Source organism: Balaenoptera acutorostrata, chromosome 6 (assembly GCF_949987535.1).
Source record: "Balaenoptera acutorostrata chromosome 6, mBalAcu1.1, whole genome shotgun sequence".
Taxonomy (NCBI): Eukaryota; Metazoa; Chordata; class Mammalia; order Artiodactyla; family Balaenopteridae; genus Balaenoptera; species Balaenoptera acutorostrata.
In genome coordinates, this window is record NC_080069.1 from 22137531 (window position 1) to 22152967 (window position 15437).

The following is a 15437-nucleotide window of genomic DNA, read 5'->3' on the forward strand; positions in this document are numbered from 1 at the left end:
TAAGTGGGAAGAAAAGTAAAAATCAGCAGAAATCAATGAAATTGAAAGTAGAAAAATCAGTAGAGAAAAATCAATCAAATCAAAAGTTAGTTCTTTATTAAAGAGAAAGGCACAAGCTACCAGGACAAGAAATAGATAAGCTGAATAGGCTAAATCTATTGATATTAAAGAAACTGAATTAGTAATTAATAAGCTTCTAAATCAGAAAGCATCAGATGCAGATGGTTTCACCAGTGAATTCTACCAAAACATTCAAAGAAAAAAATGATGCAATTTCTCTACAATCTCTTCCAGAAAATAGAAGCAGAAGGGGCACGTCCTAGCTCATTTTATGAAGTCAGCATTACCTGTATACCAAAACCAGACAAAGACATCACAGGAACGGAAAACTAAAGACCACTATTTCTCATAAACATAAATGCAAAAATCCTCAACAAAATGTTAGCAAATTAAATCCAGCAATGTATAAAAATAATTACATCCCAAAATCAAGTGGGATTTATTCCAGGTGTGAAAGACTGGTTCAATATTTGAAAATCAATTAACGTAATACATCATATCAATAGGCTCAACACGAAAAGTCATACAATCATCTCAATAGATGCAGAAAAAGAATTTGACAAAATTCAACCAGATAAAAACACTTAAACTATGAATAAACAGAGGCTTCTTCAACCTGATAAAGGACACCTACCAAAAAACCCATAGCTAACAACATACTTAATGGTGAAAGACTGAATGCCTTCCCCTCAGATCAGGAAAAAGACTGGGATGTCTGTTCTTGATACTTTTATTCTACACTGTACAGAGGGTCCAACGGGGGAGATTACAGAAGAGAAAGAAATAAAAGGCATCCAGATTGGAAAAGAATAAGTAAAATTTTTCTGTGTGCAAATGACATGGATCCTTTATATAGAAAATATTAAGAAACCCACTAAAAAACTATGAAAAAAAATCATCAAGTTCAGGAAAATTGCATGATACAAGATCAACATACAAAAACAACTGTATTACTGTACGCTAGCAATGAACAATCTGAAAACAAAACTAAGAAAACAATTCCATTTACAATAGTATCCAAAAAGAATGAAAGAGCTAGAAATAAATTTAACAAAAATAGTGTTAAGACTTATACAATGGAAACTACAAAATACTGCTGAATGAAAAGATATTCCATGTTCATGGAATGTTAAATTTTACGTTGTTAAAAAGGCAATATTCCCCAAATTGATCTACCTATTCAATGCAATTCCTATCAAAATACCAGTTGAATTCCTTGAAAAAACTGAGAATTCTTTAGAAATTCTGGTATAAATTCTTCAGAAATGGTACCGACATAAAGACAGACATGTAGATAAATGGAATAGAACTGAAAGTACAGAAACAAACTCTATGTTTACAGTCAATTAATTTTCAACAAGGGTGCCAACACAATTCTGTGGTGAACAATAAGTCTCATCAATAGCACTGGTACACTGGATATCCAAAGCAAAAGAATGAAGGTGACCTCTTACCTCACATCATACACAAAAACTAACTCACAATCGATCACAGACACAAACGTGAAGAGCTAAAACCATAAAACTGTTGGAAGGAAACAGTTATAAATCTTTGTGATCCTGGGTTAGGCAACAGTTTTCTTAGATATGATCCAAAAGCTCAGCAACAAAAGAAACAAATAAATTGTACTACATCACAATTAAAAACCTAGGGTCTTCAAAATTAACAAGAATAAAAAGAATCCACAGGAGAAAATATATTCAAGTCATGTATCTGATTAGAGACTTGCATCCAGAATATATAAAGAACTCTTACAATTCAACAACAAAAAGACAAACAACCCAATTAAAAAGGATTTGAGAAGACATTTCTCTAAAGAAGAAATACACATGGCCAATAAGCACATGAAAAGATACTCAACATCTTTAACTATTAGGGAAGTCCAAATCAAAGCCACAATGAGATATCACTTCCCAACACACCCGATGGGTATAATCAAAAACCAAACAAGTACTGTTCATGATGTGAAGAAATTAGAGCCCTTATACTTTGCTGGTGGGAATGTAAAATGCTGCAGCCACCTTGGAAAACTTTGGCAGTTCCTCAAAATGTTAATCATAAAAGTACAACTACCATATGATCCAGCAATTGCACTCCTAAGTGGAAATAAAGAAGGATGTCCATAAAAATTTATACATGAATGTTCTAAGCAGCATTGTTCACAAGATCCAGAAAGTGGAAATGATCCAAATGTACATCAATAATGAACAGACAAAAAAATCCAAACAATGGAATACTACTCAGTCATAAAAACAAATGAAGTACTGATACATGCCACAACATAATAGAATCTTGAAAGCCAAATGCTAAGTTAAAGAAGCCATAAATAACCACATATGATTTCTTTATGTGAAATGTCCAAAGTAGAAAAATCTATTGAGACAGAAAGTAGATGATAAATGGGTCTTAGTCTGGGGGGAGAGGGAGTATTGAGAACGGGGAGACACTGCCAAAGAGAACAGGGTTTCTTTCTAGATTGATAAAAATGTTCTAAAATTGGATTGTGGTGATGGTTGCACAACTCTGTAAATATGCTAAAAACAACTGTACATTTTTAATTTTGTATGTGAATTAATCTCAATAAAATTTTAAAATATATACATCTATCTAAATATATAGCTTTATTGAGACAGAATTCACATGCCATAAAATATATGGCATTAAAGAATGTATTCTTTAAAACATGAGGAAAATGTGAAAGGAATCAACCCGTTTTAAAAAAAAAAAAAAAAAAGCATGTAGTAGGAAGATGAGCTAGCTGACCTCTGCAACAGGCCACCTGAGACATGATACAGGCTTGGACAAGAGCAGTGTTGGTAAAGAAGAACATGGATAAAAATGGAAAGACTACAAAGGCACTTGGGAAGACCTGATAATAAGCCAGATGTGAATGATGAGGTAGGAGCAGGCATTAAGAATAACTTGAATTATGCATTTGCTTGTTTGCTCTACTTCTACCAGAAGTTGGTATAAGGTTCACAAAAATGATCTTTAAAATGGGTCACAATTATGAGTAGAAGCCTGCAAGACTGGGAGAAGGTTGGTAGGGAGAAGGGAGAGGTCATTCCAGAAGGTGTGTGCAAAAGCACAGACACATAAGAGCAAGAAGAGGTAAAGCTTAGGCGCAGCAGAAGGGAAACGGATGGTCTGTAAAGGCCTGCAGCTGTGAGGGCTTGTAGGCATTAGAGACCACTAGAGGTTTTTAACTGAGCAGAGATGTGATTCTTGCTTGGCCTTGAAAAAATAACCCCAGCACCAGTGCAAAGAACAAACTGGGAAGGAGAATGACTGCAGACCAGTTGACCTATAAAGGCAGCCACTGCAGGAAACCAGGAGAGACCTCTGTAAACCATGACCGGGACTGCTGCTCTAAAACCCTGAGTAGGCTGGACAACAATGCAAGATATAACGACTAAAGAAAGCTGGTTGTCTAACTGTGCTTCCACAACAAATTACAAGTATGGAACCCAGGCAACCAGTGAGTACCGATGTATTCTGCATTTACCCACCTCCACCAGCCTAAAGAGGCCTACAGGGCAGAGAGCAGTCTGGGGCTCCTCTGACCCAGTGGAGTTGTCATATTCCCTGCAGGCTGCTAAGAGCACCAAATTTTGGACTCGCCTCTAATAAGCAAAGGCACCAGGGAGATTCCTTCACCTGCACCAGCCTTGAACTCATGTTTTTCTTTGCACTGCTTATTGCTGGTATGACAGTAAAGCAAAGCAAAGCAAAGCACATATAATGTTAGACAAAACTGAGTTGTCACCTTGCCAATCCTGAAAGGAAGTGGATCAATTTTCTTAAGAACCCATATTCCCTAATAGCTGATTTTTACATTTCAAGTGACTGAAAACATTCTGAATTTATCAAATTGACTTATATTCTGATTTCTTTTCCTTGACCCATTTGAAACCTAACTGAAGGGCTTTCCAGACATTTTGTAAAAATTTACTTTCAATGTGCATTCATTTAGGTCAAAAAAATACAGAATATGGTGCATATTACTAGCTGTACCTGCAATGCATTTGTATCTAATGTACTGCTGGTTCATCTAATGTAACTGAAATCCTGGCAAGACTAAGCTTACCCAAAAGATGGTAGCATTCATGGCTCTAATCACTCCAGTGCCAATCTACTTTCCAGCTGAATTTCTCAATATTCTGCCTGTCATGCCATACTACAACCACACTTGCTTTATGCCATTTCCCCAAAACATCACACATGTTCCCATGCCATGCCTTTCACGATGCTCTTGTCTGTCTGAAATAATAAACAAATAAAAGAAATAACTCATCATACTCCAGAAGACCCCCTATGAGCTAGATCGATACTCAGTGGGCAATTTATATTACACTCTCGTCTAATCTCCACAGTAGCCATACAAAGTTGGTATTATTTTTCCTATTTTTACACAGAAGAAAATTGAAGCACAGAGAAGTTTGCCTAGGAACCCTCACTAATGTCACATTCCATTGCAAAGAATGCCTTGGACCCCTTTTCATCTGGCAAAACCCTAACTTAACCCTCAGAATCCCCTTCTGCAGTCTTCCAATCTCCCCAGATATAGCTGATCATATGCCCCTTGGGGGTATTACAGCCCTTTGCTCTCACCAAGCCTTTAAAGTTAGCATAACCTTTTAATCACCACTATCTTCCTCGCTATACTGGGTGCTGCTTAAAGATAGCAATCATGACTTAACTCGTTTTGCACTTCTGCTTAACCGATTATAGGTGCTCAATAACTGCATGTCAAAATTCAATGACTATTCTTCTGGCAAACTGCTATTTCCACCTTTCATGATCCATTTAACTTCTCCCAACAAGGCAAGTGAAAGGAATTGAGCTTTAACAGCAATCCCACCGACTGGCACACATCCTCTAACACAACCCTTCCTCCCACTGTATTGTACTGCTAATGCATCTATCTCCTCCCAGGGAGGTAGCTCAAGGGCAAGATCAACATCATCCACAATTGTGTCCCCCAGGGCTTAGCAAGGGAATTGGAAGACCAAAAAAATGCTCAAAATTGTCTAGCTGAACTGAAATAGTCCACAAAACTAACTTTCTAAGATAAAATGGGCAAGGGGAATAATTGTTCCAGATGCACCGCTTTAAACTGAAGAAGACTCAGAATAATAAGGTGCATTCTCAAGGCAGCTTCCAAAACTCTCTGCCTGATAGCTGAGTTGACAGAAAGCAATCACAGAGCAAGAACAAAATCTGGAAGCAAATATCACACACCCGGTTTATTGACCTTGGCTCGTCTAGAGATGAGGACGTAAGCCGCATTTCTGTCTTCGGCGCCGAGTAGGGCCACTTTTACAGGTAAGCTGCTCCGTAGGGCACCTTTAGGCATGGAGAGCACTATATAGCTGCAATGCTTGGGTGGGGGAGGGGAAGGGCCCCCAAGCCTCTCGGCGGACACTGACGTCAGCCCGGACACTCGACCTTGCAACCCCTTCCTAGGACCGGCGGCCGCCCGCGTCGCGCCCCTCACCTCGGTTCTCCTCCTCCAGATACCGCACCCGCAGCTCGTCCTCCGTCTTCACCTCAGAGCTGTAGCCCCTCCGCCAGGCCGCCCCCACGGCCGCGTGTGTCCAGCCCCGAGCCCAGATCGCCGGGTCGACCCGCGGGACCGTCCAGGAGCCAGACAGCCTCCACCCAGGGCCGAGCCGCGCACAGCAAGCGGCCACCAAGCGAGCGCGGCCGGCCTGCAAGGTGCCCAAGGCCCCGGGTGCCGCTGCCGCCGCCGCCGCCATGTTGACTGTTTACGGCGTGGGCCTGCGGCTGCTGCCCCGCCCCCGCCGCGCGCAGGCCAGCCCCCCGCACGCCGCAGGGCATGCCCAGGCCCCGCCCCCAGCACGCCCCACACGGCCACGCCCCCAGAGCCTCCCTCTCGCGCCAGGCTCCGCCCCCGAATCCTCGCCCCGCCCAACACCGATGACTGAGCGTTCCACGTTCCACTTTCTCAGGCCTCCCTTGCCTGACAGGAGGTGTAATGGCTTGTACAGCAAAGGCAGGGAGAAAGTAATTCTCCAAGGCTGTGGAATGTTGTAGGGGGAACATATTCTATAAGAACTCCCCGGAGAGAGTCGCCTCCCTACACTCCCTGGGCCATGCCCTGGGGTCATGAGTTAGCTGCAAAGGTGAACTAAAATGTTTGGTCTCAGGTTTGGCTGACAGGGTAGCAGCTCTGCGTGGGGCTCCGGTCTACTCATATATATAAGGGCCAAGGGTTATCGGTTAAACATGCCTATAAACATACATGAGGCTTACCATACAGACTTCAGGAAGGGAATGAGAACAGCCAATAAAAACAAGGGTCCTCAGCCCACCAACTCAAGCAGGTGGCACGGCCCGTCCTGGAGTCTAGTCCTAATCAGGAACCACCATTTTAACAAAGAGGCTCAGCCAAACCTCGTGCTGAGGTGGGATTTAGAGCACAGAGGCCCTTCCCTCAACCAGAAACGCAGAATATCAACTTAGAGTGTAGGTGGCCATCAAAGCACACTGTATACAATTTTCTCCTACCTAGCTTTTATCAAATCTCAACGGAGAAAAGGCATGCTTGGGAATATTGTTTGAAAAACATGCTGCTATGAGAATATTCCCACTGCCACACAAATTTCTGCTGTTGTGCCCTGATTACATTTTTGAGTATTAAGGAAAACTTCCTCCAATGTTAGACGCTCAGCTTTATCCAAAATGAAAACAAAAAGCCAGTTGGGTTCCATTTCTGTGTCTCCTGTGAGAACGTTGTTGAGGGCGTCTTTTATTCTATCTTATGTAAAGTGCCACTTGTGAAATCTCTTGAAGTTGAAGACAAGGAAAAACTTTGCTTCCTCTTGTATCTTTCCCCTTTTCTTATAATCATGTTCACTTTTTCTGCTAAGAAACTCAGAATTCTATTTACAGTTCAACTACTGCAATAATTGCAATATTTATTTACTGTTTAAATATTTAATTATTAAATATTAATTTAATATTTTATTATTTAATCAATAGCTATTTAATTAAATATCTATTTAATTACTGTTCCCTTGTATTAGTTGCTAATTGTTTTGATATCTTTACGTTGGCTCATCAAGAGATTGTAAATTCAAATAAAGGAGTTACAGAACACTTGACACAGTACTATTTGAAATAATACAACCTCAGAAAATACTTGTGATTGATTAGGACAACTGCAGAAGGCTAATCATAGATTGTTTATGTTATATTAGAAATCGGAGTAAGAAGGACGGCCTATGGTTTTGATGAGCCCAGAGCCAGTTGAGAAAACACCACTTAGAGACACTTGCTTCTTCCCTAAGAGTTGTGACTCTGGTCTTTATTGAAAGGAGTCATGCGGATATGACCATCTGTGAAGAAAATTGATTCTTGAAAGTTAGTGCAAGTAACAAATATCACCATAACTGTGACAACTTGTCAGGGGTGACAACTAATAGAGAATTGCCAAATATCAGGTCGGACATGGGTTTGGATGGTCTCTCCACAATTGCTTTGCTTTGAGACATCCGTGAGTTATTTAAATACTCCATGCTTCCATTTCTTCATCTGCAAAACAGCTAGTATGATATCTATTTCACCTCACAAGTTCTTTAACTTCAATTTCTTCATCTATAGAATGGGAAGGATTATGCCCATTTTATAGGGTTGACAACATAAGTATGTGTGAAAATTAATAAAAGGAAACCACAAGTAAAATAGGAGTCTGGAAGGCCTATGGAGGGAACCCTCACATCCTACCATTCATTGTCAATTACCCCAAGCAGGAAGAGGACAATTACCCCAACAGGAAGCTGGTCAGTTACTTACCCCAGGAAGTAACCTGCACTCCCAAACAGGAAGTACAACTACTTTACTACCACAGGGGAGGAAGGAAAACTTCCTTCTTGCCCAGCAACAAGCCCAACCAATAGAAAACACCATAGCTCAGCCAATGAGGAGCCAGTGTCACCTGAACTTTTACTTTACTGCAATGAAATTTTATTTTTTCTTTGCTGATGACTTCTTTTCCTTGTCCCACCCTCCTTACTATAAAAGCCTTCTTTGTTGTGTAACCTCTCCAAGTAGCTCTTGGTTTGCTAGATTTCATAAAGCCAATTAGATCTTCAAATTTACTCAGTTAAATTTTGTTTTTTAATACGTTATGCCCATTTTATAGGGTTGATGGCATAAGTATGTAAAGCACTTGACATCAAGAAATGGGAACAGAATAGATAATGTTAATGACCATTTATCAACTTCCTTTTTAATCCATTCCAGGCTTTAGATATGTTATTTAATGTCCAGAAAACTTCAAAGTTGGTATTATTATTTCAGTTTTGCAGATGAGGACACTGAGATTAAGTTACTTACCAAACCCTACAGCTAATAAGTCATGAAGCTGGAATTTGAACCCTGATATATCTGACCTCAGTCCCCATGTTCTTAATCACTGTTTTGCACAACCTCTCAATAAATCTTAAGATGTCCAATAAAATTTAATTTCCTTTGGTTCCTTCTACTTTTCAGTAAAAGATGTGATCTGGGAACAATGAGTATCAGTTGGGAGAGGAAGGTAGGGCTTGTGTTTGCGGAATTCTATTACTACTACAATTACTACCATTGGTTTACAGGATTTGGGATCTTTCCTCCAGCTAGCTCTCAGCTAACAGTCTTTTTATTCTACCACATCCTGACATTTTTCTAATGCTTACTTCTATGTAATATTAAACGTGTGCAATACAGGATGACCAACACTGAGCTCCTGGAATACAGCCAACCCCCAGTGGCAGGAGCCATTCCTCCTAGAATACAGCTCTGTTCACAGAACACATAGGAGGGCATAGGTGTCACCAGTAAAATGAAACACTTACCAACATGTGACCAACCACAAGTGGAGAGACAAAAATAGCTTAGCAAACACTAGGCGAGGAACAAAGCAAAACTTCTGGGCTTTTTCAAAACGAGGGTATATTTTTAAACTGTCTTACCTGAAACAATCAATGGGAAAGTGGTATATCAGAGTAAAGGCTGGACCACCCATGAATATGATGGCTTAAATAAGAGAGAAGGTTAACCATCCAGACATGGTAAGATGGCTCTACCATCTTCGACATGGGACTTCACTTCTGGCTCTGGGCCTAGAGTGGCTGCTCCCTGCCACCAGCAAGACAGAAAAGATGAAGGGAGCACCCAATTCCATCAAGGCACCTGTTCCTTCTACTCACCTCCTGCAACCACACAGTCTCCACAGCAAAGGGGGCCCAAAAACATAACCTTGTGCTAGGCAGCCATATACCCAACTACAATTCTATTACTATATAAAAGGGGGATTACAGATATTCAGGAGCACAATCCGCTACAGAGTCTTTTTTCTTTTCCTTTTTTTTTTGGCTGCATTGGGTCATCATTGCTGTGTGTGGACTTTCTCTAGTTGTGGCAAGCGAGGGCTACTCTTCGTTGTGGTGCGCGGGCTTCTCATTGCGGTGGCTTCTCTTGTTGCGGAGCACGGGCTCTAGGCACGCGGGCTTCAGTAGTTGTGGTGCATAGGCTCAGCAATTGTGGCTTGCAGGCTCTAGAACGCAGGCTCAATAGTTGTGGCACACAGGCTTAGTTGCTCCGTGGCATGTGGGATCTTCCCGCACCAGGGATCGAACCCTGGCAGGTGGGGATCAAACCCTGCGCCACCAGGGAAGTCCCTGCTACAGAGTCTTTTCATTTTTCACTTTTAAACCAAAACTTTCATGAATCCTAAGGTAAAGATTCACAGCCCTAAAGTATGATAAGTTTCACAAGAAAGAGCTGGAACTACAAACTGAAGACTGTCTTTCCACATAAGCTATCTAGGAGCAATTGCTAATTATATGTTCAGAATTGAACGATAATATAAAAGACAAGTGTATGAAATTGTGTATACAATTACAGTCATGTTAAATCTATGAGGATCTACATATACAGTGACACATGGGAACAATTGTAATCCACGTGTTCTATGATATAAAACTATGAGAAACTGTGCACATTGACAATGATCAGAAAATGATAGAAATATATACATATAATTGTGTTCATGGTAAGATAGTTGTCTGTGTAATTTTCTATAAATCTTTTTAAGTATTAAATAGGCATTTTAAATACTTGTAACTTTAATTTACAGTACAAAGAATGGACAGAGTACATTTCAAGAAGGATGCAAAGTTTTACTCATGCTTAGTCCCAAAATAAAAATTAAAACAACAGCCCCCTGAATTTCTTTGGGTCTCTTTTTAATCCCCAGACTCTTGGAGGTTTTTAGTGAACCTCTCCCAAGGACATTGTCCCCAGAGAAAAAGTATGGCAGAGGACACCCTCTTTCATTCTGCCCTGAAGAGGTCTCCTTGACCAGACACCACACTCTATCCCCCACCAAGATTATGTAGGTCACATTTATAGGTGCCAACTACAACCATGTGTGCCTGTGAGTTCCTGAGACCTATGAGGCAGAGAGTAGGTGTTGCATAGACATGGAAACTGAGGGTTTAAATTACTGAGAGTTACATAGCTATATGTTACACAGCTGAGACTCAAACACTTGACTCCAGAAACTGAGTTCTTAATTATTACCTTGTATTATCTACTTTTCCCAAATAATCACCAGGGCTTTACCCTACCCATCCTTATCCCCATTCCCTTCTTTGGGGAATTTGGCCAATCCCTTCTTATCCTCTCATTTGGAAATTTCACCCTCTGCATTAGATTCTGTGTGATCATGATTTCCCAGATATTGCCTCTTCCCCCTGCCAACCCCATAATTGTCAATGGCATATGCACTCATACACACAGACATACACACCAGACTCTGAAGATACATGCCATCATTGTCTAGGGATGGGAGAGATGGGGCCATTGGGGGGTGATAACTAAAGAATATGTGGCTTCTTTTGGGGGTGATGAATATGTTCTAAAATAGTGATGATGGTAGCACAACTCTGAGAATATACTAAAAACCATTGAATTGTACATTTTGAATGGGTGAATTGTATGTGAATTATATCTCAGTAAAAGACGGGGTAGATTAGGACTCCTTGAAGATATGGCTGATTCTATATCTGAGACAGAGAAAATACAAGGACAGTCCAGAATATCTTCTTGTGCCAGCAAACGATGAGTTGCTCAAAGATTGGTGGATCTCCATCAGTGAAAGGACACAGCTTGAAAGGAATCCCACCAGCCAAATCTGGGACAACTGCAGCATCAAAAGGAATAATGCCAGTAATGATACTACATTTCGAATTTTTTTTAAGCCAATGAAAAACTAAGTAAATGGATGGCAGATGGCGGCTGCCAGTTTCTCATTCTTGGAGTGGGAGAATACAGATAAGCCAGGGGAGGTGCTAGAAAGATGTATGTGATAAGGGAATAGAGTTGGAGACATCAGTATAAACTCATATTTAGCTTAGTAAAGATACAGATGGTTACATATAGAAATATTTAGAAAAGTTTATGTACATGGGTTAGTATACACACATATATTTCCTTGCTCTCTCAGCTGAGTGACTTAGAAGCAATGACATCCCAGTAGCAATGAGCACACTTAGTGCCCAGATCTTGGTTTCTAATACCATTCTTCAGCAAAAGTGGTCCCTGTTGAAATGGCTGATTCTAGGACTGTGATAGCATAGGAAATATACAAGATAAGCCTGAAGGATGTTGCCAATAGCCAAATCTGGATAGAAAGAAAGAAAGAGAGAGAAAGAGGAAGGAAGGAAGGAAAAAGGAAGGAAGGAAGAAAGGGGTATAGGATTATAACTCAAAGCATAAAATAAATATCCATGAATACTCACTGATATAAGTAAATAAATAAGGAGAGAAGAGACATATCACCCAAGCAAAAGAATTTCAAATAATTTATGTACATACTCTGTCCTCGAGGAGGGAGAGCATTACTCTCCACTACTTAAGTGTTGGCTGCATGTAGTAACTTCCTTCCAAAAGGTACAGTATGGAAAGGGGAATAGAAAGACTAATTTTACAGTGGAGAAACCTGACAAACACCACCACAGCCAAGTGATCAAGGTTAACATAAACAGCGATAAGCCATGTTGATAGTATGCATTCTTGATATGATGTGATGAAAATGGCATCTTCCCTCCATGGTCTTCCTCCCAAAACCCATAACCACATTCTAATCATGACAAAATATATCAGACAAATCCCAATTGAGGGACAATCTAGAAAATACCTAACCAATACTTCTTAAAACTGTCAAGATCATCAAAAATAAGTCTGAGAAACTGTCACAGCCAAGAGGAGCCTAAGGAGACATGACAGCTAAATGTAGTGTGGGATTCTGGCTGGATCCTGCAACAGAAAATGAACATTAGGTAAAAATTAAGGGAATCCAAATAAAGTATAGACTTTAATTAACAATAACATGTCAATGCAGGTTCATTGGTTGTAACAAATGTACCATACTAATGTAGGATGTGAATAATAGGAGAAACTGGGAGTAGGGTATATGGGAATTTTCTGTCCTATGTTCTCGATTTTTCTGTAAATCTAAAACAGTTACAGAATTTTTAAAAAATTATTAAAACAAAATAGAAGACCGATGCCACAGTCCACCTGGACCCTAATTCAAAGCCAATGAGCCTGTGCTGCCCTGGACTGAGCTGGAAACCTGCCTTGGTCAACTGGTCATTGACACTTCTGTAAGAACTCCATGCCTCTCAGCCAGCCTTCTATTCTAAGCACCCGTTTGCCTTACCCTGCCCCTCAGATCCTTCGAAATTCCCTTCCTCCATCAAGTTTCCCCAGACAAACCCAGGGAACATTTGAATAATGGTGCCTTCCCCACTGAGCCCTAAATCTCTGCTTGGCTATGAGCATGTCTAGGATGAGAATTGGCCATAAAATTCTAAGATTTGAAGGCCAACACCATTGCTCTTTACCTCTTTTAGCCCTCAAAGTTATAGTGTCTCTCTCTTACCTCTCAGCCAGGTAGAAAGGGTTCCCACTCTGTCAGAGTGCGACTGGAAAGCTGTGATTTAGCCCATCCTCTTCAGGTCTTGGGGTTCTTGTGCCTTGTTCCTTATACACTTTTCAAGTAGGTAGGAGTTTATTCTGTCTTCTACATCAGTAAAGGAGTCTAAAGAAGGTTTATTAGTCAGCTTGGGCTGCCATAGCAAATACCACAAACTGGGCTCGAAGTCCAAGATCAAGGTGTCAGCAGGTTTGGTCTCTCCTGAGGCCTCACTCCTTGGCTTACAGATGGTCATTTTCTAGCTATGTCCTCATACAGCCTCTCCTTTGTGTGTATGCTTCCTTGGCGTCTCTGCCTCTTCTTCTAAGGACAGCAGTCCTATTGAATTAGGGCCCCACTTTTATTATGTTATTAATCTTAATTACCCCTTTAAAGGCCATATATCCAAGTACAGTTTCATTAGAGGTCAGGGCTTCAACATATGAATTTGGGTAGGCACAATAGAGTCTATAACAGAGACTCTTCTTCCTCAGTTCCCTGTAACCAGCTCTGCTGACCTACGTCCCCTTAACCCAGCTCCACACCAGCCTCCTGATTTTAAGCTGAAGATATTTGAGATTCAACAGATGCAGAAAGAAGCTTTCTAAGAACTTCCTTTATCTGACTAAGCAGGAGCTGCTGAGAAATGAGGCTGTCATAAATCCCCTCTTGGAGGTGGGTCTACTCCCAGGAGACAGACCAAGATAAACATACTGTAAATCCCTTCCTTGGGAAGTTTCACAGCCATGAAGAAGAAAAGACCACTCACACCTGCTTAAAACAACATTATCAAAAATGTTCTTATCTTTGGTTTGTTCTCCTTAAAATCCATTTGTCTTTCTTAATGAAACTTTTTTGTTCTTCTCATAGAGGTCCCCTCCCTTTCCCCTGCTAAGTTAGGTCTAAAGCCTCTAACTTGAACCATTTAGGGAGCTAGCTACTTCTTTTGTTAGTTCCTGTATGCACACACATAGAAATAAACCTTTTTTCTCCTATTGATATGTCTTTTGCCAGTTTAATTTGCAGGGCCCCAGGCACTGAAGTAAGAGGATAGGGGGCAAGTTTTTCTTCTCAAACAGTGCCAGCAGCTCTCCCCTCTCGTCCTCAGAGCAAGCTCAAGAGGAGGACTCTGGCTTGTAAACCAATTTGTCGAAGGTCAAAAAACTAGTAAGCTGCAGAGTCCTGTGCAAATCAGCACAAGGAATTTTGTCATAATGTCCTACCTCTCTATTCAAGTTCTCTTCTTTCCCCAGGACACCTAGTTAACCTCATTAATGTCCTTGTCATATCTAAGCAGGTGGCAGTGATAGTGGAGGCGCTGATAGCTTAATACTTTCAAAGAATAGGTATTAGCTAAGCCCTGGCCATTAGGGCTTTCAACAGCTTCAGAGGAAAACAACGGATGACAGTGCAGTTCATCTATCTTTTTGATTAGTGGCTATCCAGAAACAAACAAAAAAAATTTAAAAAGCAACCAAACAGATACTACTTTGCAAGACTTTGTGATGCTGCTCTTTTTGCACTGTCGTATCAGGGTCATAATGGTTTCTTCATGGACAGAGAGGCTGTAAGGCAAGTAATGTATATTCAGAGCCCTGTGTAGTGCCTCTGGGTGTCCCCACATTTGTGAGGCTAGCCATCAAGCTTTTCAGAGGCCAAGTCTCCAGTATGTTAGAAGAAGATTTTTCTACCCTCAGAAAGTGTTTTTGAATCACATTTGTTCTTGTTATTTTCATTATACTAATGATATCTGAATACAAGCTTGATGTAAGAAGTGATCAAAGCAAACAGAGGTTTGTAGTAATGAACTCACAACTGATATATGTGTTTTGTTTTTTTAATCTGTTACTCTCATGACTGAAACCAAGGATCAGTACACCTTATTTTATAACGTTTAAAACATTTATATTTTCTCATCTGCCATACCGGGGTAAGAAGAGCCCGCCTTTCCAGGTGGCAAAGAATAAATGAGATAACTTACATAAAAGACCTGCATCATCGGCATTCAGAGTGCCTTTTCATTTCCCCCACAAAGATGCTGGTTACATGGTCAATGTGTAGATAGGGGCGGGGGCTACTTAAGGCAGTTTTGAAGGACGAAAAGGCTACTTTGCCCCCATGTCTCTTTTCTCATGCCTGTCATTATGCCAGCACTATTCCTTAGATTTAAGGGACTGGATATTAGAATTGGACACACTGAGTTTAAAACCTGTTTTTAACACTTTAACTGTAAACATGTAACTGGGTGCGTATGTGGCAGGGGGGACACACCTTATTTTTCCTGATTGGGAAATGTTAACAGTTACAACGTCTGCCTCATAAAGTTCCTGGGGAGGACTAAATGGGATGGCACCTGTGAGGTGCTCAGCACTGAGCGTGGTCCTTCTCT

At 40.7% G+C, this 15437-nt stretch overlaps 1 protein-coding gene across 3 annotated transcripts in view; it reads right to left on the reverse strand.

The window, feature by feature from the left end:
• Positions 1–5851, reverse strand: part of AUH (AU RNA binding methylglutaconyl-CoA hydratase) — a 163603-nt gene extending 157752 nt beyond the window's left edge. For all 3 annotated transcript variants that reach the window (XM_007193423.2, XM_007193421.3, XM_057548727.1), the window contains exon 1: positions 5558–5851. In XM_007193423.2, the coding sequence (XP_007193485.2) occupies positions 5558–5819 (262 nt within the window). In that variant the 5' untranslated portion in view covers positions 5820–5851. The remainder of the gene's footprint in view (positions 1–5557) is intronic.
• Between the last annotated feature and the right edge of the window lie 9586 nt (positions 5852–15437).